General features: G+C 40.1%; 1 protein-coding gene across 5 annotated transcripts in view; it reads left to right on the top strand.

Moving 5' to 3' along the window:
- TMED8 (transmembrane p24 trafficking protein family member 8) overlaps positions 1-15882 on the top strand; it is a 31198-nt gene that overhangs the window by 2933 nt on the left and 12383 nt on the right. For 4 of the 5 annotated variants that reach the window (XR_014293680.1, XR_014293681.1, XM_082616997.1 and 1 more), the window contains exon 2: positions 10743-10824. Coding sequence is in view for 2 of the 5 variants with exons in the window: in XM_082616997.1 (XP_082473123.1) it covers positions 10743-10824 (82 nt within the window). In the remaining 3 variants the exon portion in view is untranslated. Of the gene's footprint in view, positions 1-10740; positions 10825-15882 lie in introns of those variants that run through there. The other variant, XM_082616999.1, reaches the window with a different exon arrangement.

Here is a 15882-nt window from a genome sequence, read left to right as displayed (position 1 = left end):
GTACTGCAAAAAAAAAAAAAAAGAGAATGCTCTTTAGGTGAAAGCAGTTGTTCTCAACCAGCAGCGATTTTGCCTCTCCCAGGGGACATTTTGATTGTGACAACTTGGATTGGGGAGGAGGGGGAGCACTGTTACTGACATCTTGTGGGTAGAGGCCAGCGAACCTGCTAAACATCCTCCAGTGCACAGAACTGCCCCCACAATGAAGAATTATCTGACCCAGATGTCAGTAGTGCAGCTGTTGAGAAACCTTGAGTTAGAGTTCAGCTGGGTTTCCAAAGCGGTGTGCAAAGCATGCATTTGGCTTAACTCAGAGTTGTATAGGCTTGGGAGTAAACTCAAAACACTGCTTGGAACTAGCAGTTTGTTTGATTGGATCTTTCTGCCACCTTCCTCTGGAAAATGATCCAATGAGTAAGCAATAGAGGCCTAAGAATGAAATCAAAAGAGGTTTTGGGGGACTTCCCTGGTGGTCCAGTGGTTGAAGACTCCATGCTTCTACTGCCAGGGGAGCAGGTTCGATCCCTGGTTGGGGAACTAAGATCACACATGCCACGTGGCCAAAAACAATAACAACAAAAGAGGTTTCTGTCATTCTCTCAGCAATAAGAAATGAGATTGGTCATTCAGTTATTGAATTAAGGGTTTTGATTTTTTTCAATGTGTCTTGTTCCTTCAAAGCAGGAATTTATAATTATCCAGAATAACCATGACTTGTTTTTTAGAAGTATTCTAGGCAAAGAATACCTTTTGAGAGTCTTCGTGTTTGTCAGCTGCGTATAAAGTAAGAAAAATGTTGATGTTCATCTGAACTAAGCTCTCCATTGGTCATAGTGTTCTTGTTGTTTTATGAACTGTAATTGTTTTTAATAGTCTTTTATTTGGGGGCACCTGGGTCCTTCAGTTCCCAAGAGGAGAGAGAGATCACTCTTTATATAGTGAAACTCTCTGAGACATATGTTACATCACTTAAGAACAGGGCTTTTCTTTCTTTCATCGTTTTTTTGTTTGTTTGTTTGTTTTTTAAGTTTAGGGAGCTTTGGGGAAAATAAAGGGCAAAGTCTGTTATGACCTTGAAGTGAGCAGAACTTGCATGACCCTGAGAGCTATCAATGCATGTAGACGTCAAGGACTGCAAACAGGTCAGGTGAACTTGTTCATTATTCTTATGTAGGACTTAGAGCAGTGCAATAAGTCTTTCTGCAGTGATGGAAATGTTGCTTATCTGTGGCTATTTTGATTTCAATTAAAATTTAAAAATTGGTGGTTACTATATGAGGTGGAGCAAAATAGTGGAAGTCTATGCCAAAGAGCCCCAGTGGTTTTTGGGTTTCTGTTGTTGTTTTTTTTTAATTAATTAATTAATTAAGTTATTGGCTGCGTTGGGTCTTTGTTGCTGCGCACGGGCTTTCTCTAGTTGTGGCAGGCGAGCGTGGGCTACTCTTTGTTGCGGTGCGCAGGCTTCTCATTGCGGTGGCTTCTCTTGTTGCGGGGCACGGGCTGTAGGCTCGCAGGCTCAGTAGTTGTGGCTCACGGGCTCTAGAGCGCAGGCCCAGCAGCTGTGAAGCTTGGGCCTACTTGCTCTGCGGCATGTGGGATCCTCCCGAACCAGGGCCCAAACCTGCATCCCCTGCATTGGCAGGAGGACTCTCAACCACTGTGCCACCAGGGAAGCCGTTTTCTCTCTCTTTAAAACAGGACTGCATCTTCCACTCTTTAAACTTCTGGAAATAAACATATATTTCTTTCTCCTTTTCTTACTTCCTGCCTCTCTGAATCCACTTACAAGTTGTTTTACCAGTAGTTCTTACATAGTTTAGGGAATATCTTTAGCCTTAAAAATCAAAAGCAATATCTCTTTTCACTTTTTTCCCCGCATACGTTAAGTTGTTAAGATGCTATGAGAAGTGACTCTTCAGATATGAAAGATGCTCAACCTAACTCACAATAAGGGAAGTGAAAATCGTAACTACGCTGGATAGTTCAGTATCTCACTATGTTGGTAACGGTGTGCAGAAACAAAAACTTTCATGTATTGCTGATGGGTGTGGAAATTGATACAAATGCTATGGAGGGCAATTTGTCAATATCTTTCAAAATTACAATATATGTCCTCATTGATCCATTTTTTTCCAGGAGTTTATCCTATAGATCACACACTTATTTAATGACACAGACACAAGGTTATTATAGCATTGCTTGTAATGGTAAAAGATTAGAAAGGACATACATGTCAATAGGGAAGTGGTTAAATAAATTATGGAATATCCAGCCATGGAAATATTAATCAGCTGTGGAAAAGAATGAGGAAGTTTTTTATATATAGTTATGGAAAAGTCTCTGAGATGTTAAGTAGAAAGAACAACGTGTAGGGCTTCCCTGGTGGCGCAGTGGTTGAGAGTCCGCCTGCCGATGCAGGGGACACGGGTTCGTGCCCCGGTCCGGGAAGATCCCACATGCTGCGGAGCGGCTGGGCCCGTGAGCCATGGCCGCGGAGCCTGCGCGTCCGGAGCCTGTGCTCCGCAATGGGAGGGGCCACAGCAGTGAGAGGCCCGCGTACCGCAAAAAAAAAAACAAAAAAAAAACCACAACAAACGTGTATGCTACCTTGTCTAGTATGTCCATTATTTGTGTGAAAAAGTATATATATATTCTTTGTATACACACATACACACTTTCTTAATGCAAAATATCTCTGGAAGACTATACAAAACCTAGTAACATTGGAGGTAGGGACTGAGATGGGAGGAAGTTTTCACTGTATACTTTTATGCGTTTTGAATTTTGAATAATGTGCGTATATTACCTATTCAGAAAAAATACACACAAGCATGTCATGAGATTCTTCACTGTGTTTATATTGTAAGTTGGAGCCATTCTATGTATCTCTTTTTGCCTTTCTGCTCATCAGGAACTGACCTCTTCTGGTTTTTTTTTTTTTTTTTTTTTTTTTTTTTTTTTTTTGCGGTACGGGGGCCTCTCACTGCTGTGGCCTCTCCCGTTGCGGAGCACAGGCTCCGGACGCGCAGGCTCCGCGGCCGTGGCTCACGGGCCCAGCCGCTCCGCGGCATGTGGGATCCTCCCAGACCAGGGCACGAACCCGTGTCCCCTGCATCGGCAGGCGGACCCTCAACCACTGCGCCACCAGGGAAGCCCCATACAATTCTTTTTAAAATTGAAGTATAGTTGATGTATAATATATAAATTACAGGTGTACAACATAGTGATTCACAATTTTAAAATGTTATACTCCGTTTATAGTTATAAAATATTTGCTATATTCCCCGTGTTGTACAGTATATCCTTACAGCTTATTTTATTATGTTACTCTTTAAATCCACTACTGACTTCCTTTATTCTTGTGCTAATTTTCATTTCTGTCTAAAAATTCAACCTTATCGAAGTCTTCATTGTGATCCACTACTTACAGAGGCTGATACTGTTAGCCAGTGACAGAGAGAAGGCAGACTTGTAAAAATTCTATTTTGTTTCCATTTTATTCACTAAGGTATCTTAAAACTGAAAAGGGTAGAGGCAATGCAGGTTTCTGTTTTGAGTAATGTTAGACTAGGTAATTGGGATTATTTCTCCCACTGGGGACAATTAGGAAATAAATGTCAAAATATAAACATCTGCTTGAAGATCCTGGAAAGCTAGTCAGCTAGTCAGATAATGAATAATTAGGCTATGATCCATGTGAGGGCAGAAGTATAAAGATAGAGGTCCAAGGATGAGAGTCCAATTTGGGGTGCCTTTCTCCTCTGAGATGCTTTAACCCCCCTTTTCTCTGGGTTAGGACCATGAAAGGCCATGTTCTAGAAGTAAGGGTAAGTTAGAAGCAGGCCATTGCAGAGACTACAGCTCAGCTTCAGAAACATCTGAGTTCATGAAATTGGATTAAGTTAACCCCAGGGTGCTAGTGCCCCCAGGTATGTGGAAGAAGCAAAGGCAAATCTTTTCCGAAGGGTCACTGTAGTCTTCAAATTATTTTGACAAACAGTTTTGCAAGAACAATTTCTGGCATGTATCAAAAATGACCAAATCCATGAAAAGACACAATATGAACAAAAATCAAAAGAAACGACAGTAAAAATGGATCCATAGGAGCATCAGATTTTGGAGTTACCAGATACAGACTTAAAAATAGTTATATTGTAAGTCACCTATACTTCAGTTAAGAATTATATTTATTATGTTCAAGGAGGTAAAAGAGAAAGTTGAGAAATTTGGCAGAGAATTGAAATTTATAAAAATAGAACCAAATAGCAATTCTGTAACTGAAAAATACAGATGAAAATGAAGAATTCTGTTGATAGGTTTAACAACAAGTTATTAGACCTGAAGAGAGAACAGTGGACTGGAAGAAAGGTCAGAAGAAAATATGTAAAGATACAACAATGGAAAATTCAAGAAAGAGATGAGACATAGAGGATATGGTAAAAAGGTCTACCATTTGTATAATTGGAGTCCTAGAAGGTAAGGAGAGCAAGAATGGACAGAAGCAATGTTTGATGAGATAATAGCTATGAATTTTCCAAAACTAATGGAATCTACAGATGCACAAAGCCCTGTACACCCCAGGTAGGGGTATATAATCCACAGTAGGTACACATTAAATTAAAACTGCTATAAAACCAAAGCAAAGACAAAATATTAAGAGTAGCCAGAAAAAAAATTACAGTTTGCCTTCAAAGGAATAGTAATTAGACTGAAAGCTGACTTATGCACAGAGCAGTGAAAGCTAGATCATCTTTAGAATACTGAAAGAAAATAACTACCAATATAGAATTTTTTCCAGTGAAAATAGTCTTCAAGAATGAAGGTGAAATAAAGATATTTTCAGGCAATCAAAAACAGGATTTATCACCTAAAGGTAACTAAATTCTTCAGGCAGAATCAAAATGATCCCAGATGAAAAGAAAATTGCAGTTTAATCTCCCTCATTAACATAGATGCAAAAAGTCATTAGCAAAAGATTAACAGACTGAATCCAGCAATATATATGACCAAGTTGGGTTTTTCCAGGAATGCAAAGTTGCTTTAACATTTTTTTTTAAAAGTCAGCTCTATAATCACCATTTTAATACAGTAGAGGATAAAAATTATCAGTTTAGTAGAAGCAGAAAAAAGTGGTAAAATTCAGCCTCTACTTATGATTCAAAACTCTTAGCAAACAAGGAATAAAAGGAAACTTTCTTAATTGGATAAAGCATATCTACAAAATCCCTACAAGCAGCATCAAACTTAATGGAGAAATTTGAAAGTTTTCCTTTTGAGATTAGGAATAGGACAAGGTTGTCCACTCTCACCACTTGCTTTTCATCATTTTACTGGATATTCTAGCTAGAACAGTCAGGCAAGAAAAATAAAATATATGAGGATTATAAAGGAATCCTATTCAGTCTGTTGTTTGCAGATGATGATTGTGTACATGGAAATCCAAAAGAATCTATAGATAATTTATTGAAATTAATAAATTTGTCCAGATTGTTGGATATAGGTCAATATGCCAAATTCCATTGCATTCATGTATACTAGCAAAGAAGTTAAAATATATATATATATATGTAATTTACTATAGAGTAAAAAAACTTCAAATACCTAGGAATAAATCTCACAAAATATATGCAAAAACTTTATGCAGAAGATTATAATACATTATTATTGAGAGAAATTAAAGAATAAGTAAATGGAAGGATCTACCATATTCTTAGTTTGGAAGACTCAGTATTGTAAAGATGTCAATTCTCCCCAAATTGATTTATAGATAAAATACAATCCCAATAAAAATCCTTGAGGGTTTTGGTGGGCCTTTTGGGTGGAGTTTGACAAGCTGGTTCTAAAATATATATAGAAATGAAAGGCCATTACCAAAGAAATGAAAGGCCAATACCAAAGACACTCAGGTAGGAGCAACAAGATGGGAAGATTTGGTCTATCAGGTATCAAGACTTTTTTAAAAAAGTTTTATTGAAATATAGTTGATTTACAATCAAGACTTATTTTAAGGCTTTTACAGAATAGCCCAGTTAAGCCCTAGGAATAGAATAAAAGCCTAGAAACAAAATCTTTCATTTGCAGCAAAGATTGTACTGTAGAGTAGTGGGGCAAGAATGGTAAATATTGCTGGTAAAACTGAATATCCTAAGAGAAAGAAGGAAAAGAAAAAAAACCTTGATCCTTATCTCACACACCATAAACACAAAAAATCAACTCTAGTTGGATTGTAGATCAAAATGTGAAAAAGAAACACAATAAACTCCTAGATGATAATAAAGGAGAATATTTTCTTGATCTCAGTGTAGGGAAAGACATCTTAAACAGGACACACAAAGACTAATAACGGAAAAGATTGATAAATTTTGACTACATTAAAATTAAGAACTTTGGTTCATCAAAGGACAGACACCATTAGAAGAGTGAAAAGGTAAATCACAGAGTGGAAGTAGGTGTTTATAACATACAATTGACAAAAATTTGTATCCAGAACTATAAATAATAAAATGACAATCCAGCGCTCAGCTTTTGGCTCAGAGGAGGCCAAGGTGCAGCTTTCTTTGGTTGTCCCTAATCCGGGTTCACCTGACACCAGCTGCCTGGATCCCACCACGCCTTGTTTCTTTTTGCTTGAATGCATTATTTTCTGTCTCTGACAGTTGTCTCCTCTGCTTAACCATCTGCTTTTGCATGGCATGCAAAGGCTTCTTCCAAAAGGTAGCATCAGTCCCTGACCCACTGAGGCTCTTCGCAGTTTGTTTTGGTCTCTGGGACCAAACCCAGACTTGGGGGAAGAGAATTGGAAACTGTGGGGCAGATGTTCACCCCAAACCAATAGCCAACATAGTGTTCCCTGGTCACAGGACTGCCCCTTCAAGGCTGTGGACAGGCAAAGTTCTTAAGAGAGGGTTGTAGACATCTCTAATATAACATAATTCTCTATAACAGGGAAAGATTGGAAACAGAGTCTAGCTCTAACAATAGGGGCTTGGGGATTGGTTAAAGAAATTATGGTACAGCCTATGGGATAATATGCAGCCATTTAAAATTATTTTTTTAGTCCCCTTTTTTTTTTTTTTTCAGTACGCGGGCCTCTCACTGCTGTGGCCTCTCCCGTTGCGGAGCACAGGCTCCGGACGCGCAGGCTCAGCGGCCATGGCTCACGGGCCCAGCCGCTCCGCGGCATGTGGGATTCTCCCGGACTGGGGCACGAACCCATGTCCCCTGCATCGGCAGGCGGATTCTCAACCACTGCGCCATCAGGGAAGCCCTAGTCCCATTTTTATTGACCCTGAAAAATTTTCATGAATAATGTTCAATAACATTAGGTACCTGTCCTTTCAGAAATATAGGTATATAAATAGAATTTTTATAAAATATTTATATAATATATACATATATAAATATTATATATACATTTATATTTGTACTGAGCTCTAGAATGAGTAGAAACTATGAAACATTAATGGAATAATTAATGAAAAGCTGTATTCATACCCGAGCTAGTAGGTATTATAGTCCAACTGATCAACTCATGGTACAGTATTGTCCAGTAGAAACTGTGGTCTCCATGCCCCACCCAAAGTTGATTGCTGGGGATAGGGGGGAAATATATAAATATATAGATGTATATACGTATACATTTATCTATATATGTAATACATATAAATATGCACATATATGTGTATGTATATGTATAAATATATTTCTGAAAGGATATGCACCAAAATGTTAACAATGGTTATTTTTGGCTAGTGGGATTGTGTTTGGTTGTTTTGTTTATTTTTTGTCTGTATTTCCTGATTTTTCTACACTGAATAATGGATTATTTGTATATTAAAGTCTGGAAGGGTAAATGCAGAGTGTTTTCTTATCTGTATTTAATTTGTTCTACAATGCGCAAAGCATGTACTTGTGTCATTTCAAAAACCTAATTTAAAATCAATAATACGGGTACATGAAGTCCTGCATTTAAGTTAAGAAGTCAGTTATTTTCCAAAAATCTGTTTCAAAAATAGAGCATAGGAGAGACTGAGCTTGGAATAAGTTTATTTTTATAAGCCCTTGGAGATCTTGATTGACTTATTTAGGCCAACGGGGTAAGTTTGCAGTTAAAAAAAATCTAGTGCCCAGTTAATGTCTTACGTCAAGAAATACTGTGTCCTTATTAAGAGATGATTGTCTCCATGTACTCTGCATGGTTTAGAACTCATCTGAAAAAGTTGTCCATTTTAGCTCTTTTCTTGAAATGGAACAAAGAGATGATGGAGAGAACTGGAGATGGTCGGCCTGGGAAGGAACTTGCAGGAAATGTGATAGCAGGCTGTAAATATTTGAAAGGATATTGTGGGGAGTAGTGATCGAAGAGCAGAATTTATTAGGAAGCAAATTTTACTTAGGTCAACGTAGGGAAGAACTTTCTATTCTCATTATCTCTTGGTGAAAAGGGCCTCTTCACGGACTAGGGGACCCTGGGGAACGTCTGACTTTTGTCTTAGACTCAGTTCCTTTGTTGAGAGGTGTAAAGAAAACCTCAGTCCTCCTGTGTTTCTCCTTTACTCTGTCACACAGCCACACTCTCAACACTTCTGACACCAGATGTGTGGAGTTTTTTCCCCACACCAAGCAATTCTGCAACACCAGCTGGGTGTCCTACAATTTAACTCAATGCTAAACACCGTCTACCTGGAGATAATGTCAGATCCCACTGGTTAAGGGCTCAGTCCTACAAGGTTGCTCCCATCCCACTTCAGATGCCAATCGCCAGTAGTAGTTCCCCAGGTTACCCACAACTTCTGTCAGACTTGACTACAAATTGGTAGTTCCCGTGACTTCCTCCCCCTTGGGTTTGATTAAATGCCAGAACAGCTCAGAGGACTCAAGGAAACACTTATGTTTACCAGTTTATTAAAAGATATGGTAAAGGTTACAGATGAACAGTCAGATACAGAGGGTGAGGTCTGGGAGGGTCCCAAGCGAAGGAGCTTCTGTCCCCACAGAGTTGGGGTGGGTCACCCTCCTGCTATAGAGATGTGTTCACTGAGCTGGCCGCTCTCCGAACCCAGTACTTTTGGGATTTTTATGAAGGCTTCGTCATGTAGGTGTGATCAATCATTAACTCCATTTCCAGCCCCTCTCCCCTCTCTGGAGAATGGATGGTGGGGTTGAAAATCCCAAGCTTCTAATCATGTCTTTGTCTTTCTCGTTACCAGCCCCCATGTAGGGGCCCAAGAGGCACCTCATTAGAACAAGAGACATTGTTATCACCCAGGAAATTCCATGGGATTAAGGAACTCTGTGGCAGGAACCAAAGTCAAAGACGAAATATTAGAACAAAAGATACTCATAGTGCTCTAATCACTTAGGGAATTATAAAGGTTTTACTTCTGTGCCAGGAACTGGGGGCAGAAACTAATATATGTATTTTCTATTATCTCACAAGAGGAAAATCAGGTGGCATAAGCTGTAAGGTCTTTCTACCTATGAGAGTGTGAGTTGACAAAAAGAAAATAGATCCTATTCACGTACAAAAAAAAAATGAGACTAAAGTTGAATCACAAATATTTACCTTGGGGCTTCCCTGGTGGCGCAGTGGTTGAGAGTCTGCCTGCCAATGCAGGGGACGGGGGTTCGAGCCCTGATCTGGGAAGGTCCCGCATGCCGCGGAGCGGCTGGCCCCGTGAGCCACAACTACTGAGCCTGCGCGTCTGGAGCCTGTGCTCCACAATGAGAGGCCGCGATAGTGAGAGGCCCGTGCACCGCGATGAGGAGTGGCCCCCACTTGCCGCAACTAGAGAAAGCCCTCGTACAGAAACAAAAAGCCAACACAGCCATAAATAAATAAATAAATAAATAAAAATTAAAAAAAAACAAATATTTACCTGTCATTTATACTTTTATGCTGCTACCAAACTGAAATTTTCAGTGTTTGAGGTTTACATCAATAAGTTATATTTTATATTGAGAAGTGAACTTTGGGCTTCAGTTTTTTTGCTGTCTTAACTAGAGGAGGTTCACCAGGGGTTATCTAAACACACTAAACCACATGCTTTTCTGAGTGCTCACGGAAAGGCTAAAGGAATACACCATGAAACTTAGTAACACCTAATGGTTAAGAGCATAATTGCCTGGGTTTGCATCCTATCTCTATGCCTTAGTTTCCTTACCTGCAAAATGGCAATGATAATACCAGTCACAGGCTTGTTGTGAGCCTGGGAAACTGGTCTTCGTTGTACATTTCACCTGTATATTCCTTGATGATGCCGAGCAGTTATTCAGTAAGTCATTGGTGAATGAGTGAGTGAGTAAATGAATGAAATTACAAAAATCCTTTACCTGACCCTGGATACAGTGATATGAGCTGATGGAATGTAGAGGTGGCACTCTACCTTGGCACTGAATTCCAGTTCATTTCATTCTACATTCCATTCTGTCCTCTGTGTTCTGCCTAGTTTAACCATTTGCTTTCTGTGAAATGTGATCCTTGAATTGGGATGAATTCTGTGGGGACTTGTTTTGGAAAATGACTTATTTTTTTTATGAGTGGGTTATAATGGTCTGAGAATACTTGGATGTGATGACTTGAATAATTTATGTACTGGGCCTCCCAGAGTATAAAGTTTGTGCCTAGATTATTTTTAGAAAGAGAAAGTTGGTTGAAACTGCCAGATTTTTTTAAAAGATACAAGATAATTATGATTGTGTTCCTTCTCCGGTATTGAATTTTTCTTCCCGTGATTTTCTAGAGAATGAAGATCTAGAAGTCACCAAGGTCACCTCTCTAGCAGCTTCTGCCTCTGATCCAGATCCCCATTCCTCACCCTACAGGTAGGGACAGCAACTACTTTGGATATAATGCTTCTTGGGGTTTTATCTTCTGAGATAGTAACTGATGAAAGAAGTAAACAGTGACTTTAAGGGGGAAGACAAGATGAAGTGAAGAGTATGGAGTGTTTTGTCATTAATTAGTCAATCCTTAAGTGTGTTTAGGGGGAATGCAGGTCTATTTCAGGTTATAAAATTTTCTTTAACTCTCAGAGAATAGAACTGTAACAAATAGTGTAGTGTCTTCATTTATCTCCTCTTGAAGACCAGGTTCAAATGTTAAAACATTAGAAATGGATCCCAGGGACTTCCCTGGTGGCACAGTGGTTAAGAATCTGCTTGCCAATGCAGGGGACATGGGTTCGATCCCTGGTCCGGGAAGATTCCACATGCTGTGGAGCAACTAAGCCCGTGTGCCACAGCTACTGAGCCCGCACACACACCACAACTGAAGGCCATACACTCTAGGGCCCAGGTGCCGCACCTACTGAGTCCGCATGCTGTAACTACTGAAGCCCGCGCGCCTAGAGCCCATGCTCTGAAACAAGAGAAGGCACCGCAGTGAGAAGCCCACGCACCGCAACAGAGAGTAGCCCCTGCTTGCCGCGACTAGAGAAAGCCAGCGCACAGCAACGAAGACCCAACGCAGCCCCCCACCCAAAAAAAAGAAAGAAAGAAAAAGAGTGTCCACAGGTGGACTTTCAAGAGAACATGTGTTTGGTTTTTACCCATAAAATGCACACACACACACAGTGTTGGAGGCAGTTTTTTATTATGTAATTTTCAGATTAAACCACGATGATGATCTTCAGGTTGTCATTCTTAATTTCCCTCTCCACCCATCTCATCCTCCTGTCATCACTGATATCACAGTATATAGCAGGAAGGGAATAGTAGTACTGAGCCCTAGAATAAGTGGAAGCCACGAAACATTAATGGAATAATTAATGAAAAACTGTTATTTTGGAGAATGCTGAGCTAGTATATTACAGTCCAACTGACCAGCTCATGGTACAGTACTGTCCAGTAGAACCTGTGGTCTCCATGCCCCACCCAGAGTTGATTGCTGGGGGTGGGGGTATGTCAAGATTTCTTTTTCTTTTGGCTGTGCCACACAGCATGCAGGATCTTAGTTCCCCGACTAGGGATCGAACCTCTGCCCTCTGCTGTGGAAGCGTGGAGTCTTAACCAGTGGACCACCAGGGAAGTCCCATGATATTTTTAAAATGTTATTTCTTAAGTAGAAATTCTCTCTTCTTACCTTTGTATATGAAATAAAACTTTTCCCCCAGAATTCAGACAGTGGAAAATAATAATAATTAATATAATTTTAATACAGTTGGTGATAATAATATAATAGCCACCCTTTATTGAATGCCTCTCTGTAATAATGATAATAAAATAGTTACTTTTTATCAAATATTTCTGTTTGCTCAATACTGTACTAGGTGTTAAAATGTATTATCTCAGTTAATCCTCATAACAAACCGAATAAAGTATTTTTTTTAAGGTGAGGAAAATGAAACAGTGAATTTAATAATTTTCCCAAGTTCACACAGCTTTAGTTTTGTTTATCTAAAGCTTATTTCTCATAAGTAGCAACAGACGTGTTTCGAGTTCTATGCTTAGAGCTACTAGGTTATTACATATAAGGATACTTTTAGAAGACATAGACTCCTCCAGGCATTGATTATTTGAGATAATTCATGTTCTCATCAAATCCTGTGAGAAGAGTGTCCTCCTGTCCTTCCATTTTCCTGCCACCACGCTTTTTCCGCACATGTTGGTTTTTGTTTGTTTTGTGGCCATGGACCGTGGCATGCGGGATCTTAGTTCCCTGACCAGGGATCGAACCCCTGCCCCCTGCAGTGGAAGCGCAGAGTCTTAACCACTGGACCACCAGGGAAGTCCCTGCACATGTTGATTTGAAGGATCCTTGTGGGATGGCTTTTGGTACAGAGCTGATTTTTTCATACTAAGAGTAAATAAATTTTTTGAGTGAAGAATATAGACTATTCTTAGAAAAAAGGAGATAAAAATTTCAAGTTTTGTTTCTAAAATCTAATGTGTGAAGAAAAAAAATCCAGCATGCATGACGCCTGAAGTCTGGTGTTTGTGTTTTGTATATTTTAGAAATGGAAACGGCATGACTCTCGATCTTTTCTAGTGAGGTTGGCTGGCCAATCTCTCCCTCCCTTTGGGATGGCCTCCCTGCTCTGGGTTAGCATAAACCAGAAGGCTTACAGTGAGAGTTTTTCCTTTACATGGTTTATCATCTGCATCAAGTGATTTGCAATTTATCTTTCCCAAAGTACCTTTCACTAATTCTTCAGAGCATAAAATGCTAATGTGAATATTAAATTTATGTAGCTGTGCATGTCCCGTTTAAAATATTTTTTAAATAAGCAGAACCATATTTGTGCAAAGTAGCATGCACAAAGGCAAAGAAGAAACTACATTTTAGATGCCATATACAGTAAGGTCAGGCTGATGGTCAGATTAACTATTGTGTTCTCACATTCCGAATAGTCCTCTCTTGTTCCCAAACAAAAGTTAACTTATTCATTTGTTCATTCAACAGATATTTATTGAGAGCCTGCTATTACCTGGGAGTGTTCTAGGCACTGAAGATACCACAAATGAACAGACAATCCACATCCTGGGTCTCATGTAGCTTATGTTCTAGTGGGGGAGGTAGATGGAAAAAAAGTATACATCGTATTTCATAGAATCTAAGTTGTCATCAACTATAAGATGTACTGTTATTTTATATACCACCAAGAAAGGAAAGAATGCCCAAGATAGGCTAAAAAGAGACCTCCCGCAAAAGCCTGCACCTTCAGTGAAAAGAGAAACGAGGAAAGAGATTGCTCCACACAGAAAAGGAGAGCAGGGCAACCTGAATGTCTCAACCTTGGCGCTGTGTAAGGGGGGAAAAATACCTCCCCTGAGAATATGAGCCACAAGTCTGTTGTGTAAATTCACTCTGCCAGTGTGGTCCAAACAAAACTCTTAAACAGAACATAATTCAAGTCACCTCAGTTGGTAGCATTCCCAAGCCCTGGCAGAAGCAAATGCAAATCCCCTGAGGAGGGATTCCGTGTCACTCCAGGCCCACGGCAGTTTTAAGATACCACCAGTTTTTAGGACATCCTGTATTTCAGTTGTATTAAGATCTGAAAGCAAATATGCATCTCGCAGTCAACAAAATATGGTATGTAATACGTCAGGCAGTCATCAGTGCAGTGAAGAAAAATGAAGCAGGGTAAGGGTGTAAAGAGTGATGAGCCAGGGAGGGGAAGCCTCTCCGAAAGTGACGGCTGAGCAGGAACCTGAAGGACGGAAGGAAGCCCTGAGTAACTGGGGGAAGAGTATTCTAGGCTGAGGCCATAGCAGGCCCCCAGACCCTCAGTGGGGGAGTGCTTGAGGTGCTTGAGGACTCTCAGAGATTCAACAGGCCATTGTGACTGGCGTGGACTGGGCAAGGCAAGAGGAGGTCATTCTAGGAGATGAGGTCAGAGTGCAAAGGGCCTTAGGGTTCCATGCGACAAGCTTGGCTATGGAGGCTGTTAGTCTAGAGGGAGCAAGACCCAGTCCCTGCCATCAAGCTCACCTCCAAATAGAGGAGGAGACATAATAAGTAGTGCTAAGGAACCAAAATGGGCTCTAATTTCTGGGTTTAAGAGAATAAAATAGGCTCACAGCCTAGACCAATTTACAGTTTACGCAGAATAATCAACCACAGCTCTGATTTTCATAGTAACTACCTCTTGTTTGTTCTGAGGTGAATTGGAGTGATTTAGATATTCCAAAAGATGGCTCTGTTTTATCTGAAGAAGGGGTAATTTATAAACTAGGAGTGATCTTTCTTGTTTATGTTAAAAAAGAAAGAAAGAAAGAAAGAAGAAACTAATGAACTCCAAAATAAGCCCTCTGTTTCCCCATGTAGTGTGTAGTGCTGTTTCCCAGTTGTTTGCTCAGCCTGTCTGAGGAAATGGACGATACCCTAAAGCAGCAGTTCTCAAAACTTTACACTCTTAAAATTATTGAGGACCTCAAAGAATTTTTGTTCATGTGAATTATATCTTACAATGTTTACTATACTAGTAATTAAAACTAGAAAATTAAAAAATAGTTATTCATTCATTTAAAATAATAAGGAACTCATTACATGTTAATATAAATAACATGTCTTTAATGAAAAACCATGGTTTTCCAAAGAAAAAATAATTTAGTGAGAAGAGGGGTGTTGTAAATCTCTTTAATGTGTGTGTCTTAACAAAAGACAGTTGGATTTTCAGATCTGCTTCTGCATTCATTCTGTTGTGATATCATATGTCATGTAGTCTCTGGAAAACTCCACTGTAAACTCTTGAGAAGATGAAAATGAAAAAAGGCAAATAATATTTTAGACTTATTATGAAAAGGTTTTGACTTCACAGACTCCCCTGAAAGAGTCTTAAGGACGCCAGAGGTCCCTGGACCATACTTTGATAACGGCTTGTCTAAAGACTCCACGCCACCCTTTGTTGGCAACTGATCTCCAAGAGGCCTGGGGTATTGCGCTACAGCCCCGGCTCTTAACTCACTTTCCAGTCTCTCCAAAGCCAGAAGAAATGGAAGAGAGCATAAATTATTCCCTTGCTTCTTTAAAATCAACTATTGGAATAGTGGTTTTCTTTTTTTTAATTTTAGTTTTGGCTGTGTTGGGTCTTGGTTGCTGCGTGCGGGCTTTCTCTAGCTGCGGCGAACGGGGGCTACTCTTCGTTCTGGTGCGCGGGCTTCTCATTGCAGTGGCTTCTCTGTTGTGGAGCACGGACTCTAGGTGCACGGGCTTCAGTAGTTGCAGAACGTGAGGTCAGTAGTTGCGGCACGCAGGCCCTAGAGCGCGCAGGCTTCAGTAGTTGTGGCACGTGGGATCAATAGTTGTGGTGCATGGGCTTAGTTGCTCCATGGCATGTGGGATCTTCCCGGACCAGGGCTCGAACCCGTGTCCCCTGCATTGGCAGGCGGATTCTTAACCACTGCGCCACCAGGGAAGTCCCAATAGTTGTGTTTTAA

The sequence above is a fragment of the Mesoplodon mirus genome, assembly GCF_964341445.2.
Source record: "Mesoplodon mirus genome assembly, chromosome: 4".
Lineage (NCBI taxonomy): Eukaryota > Metazoa > Chordata > Mammalia > Artiodactyla > Ziphiidae > Mesoplodon > Mesoplodon mirus.
The sequence above is the reverse complement of the archived record's forward strand: the minus strand, read 5'-3'. Positions and strand labels throughout refer to the sequence as shown.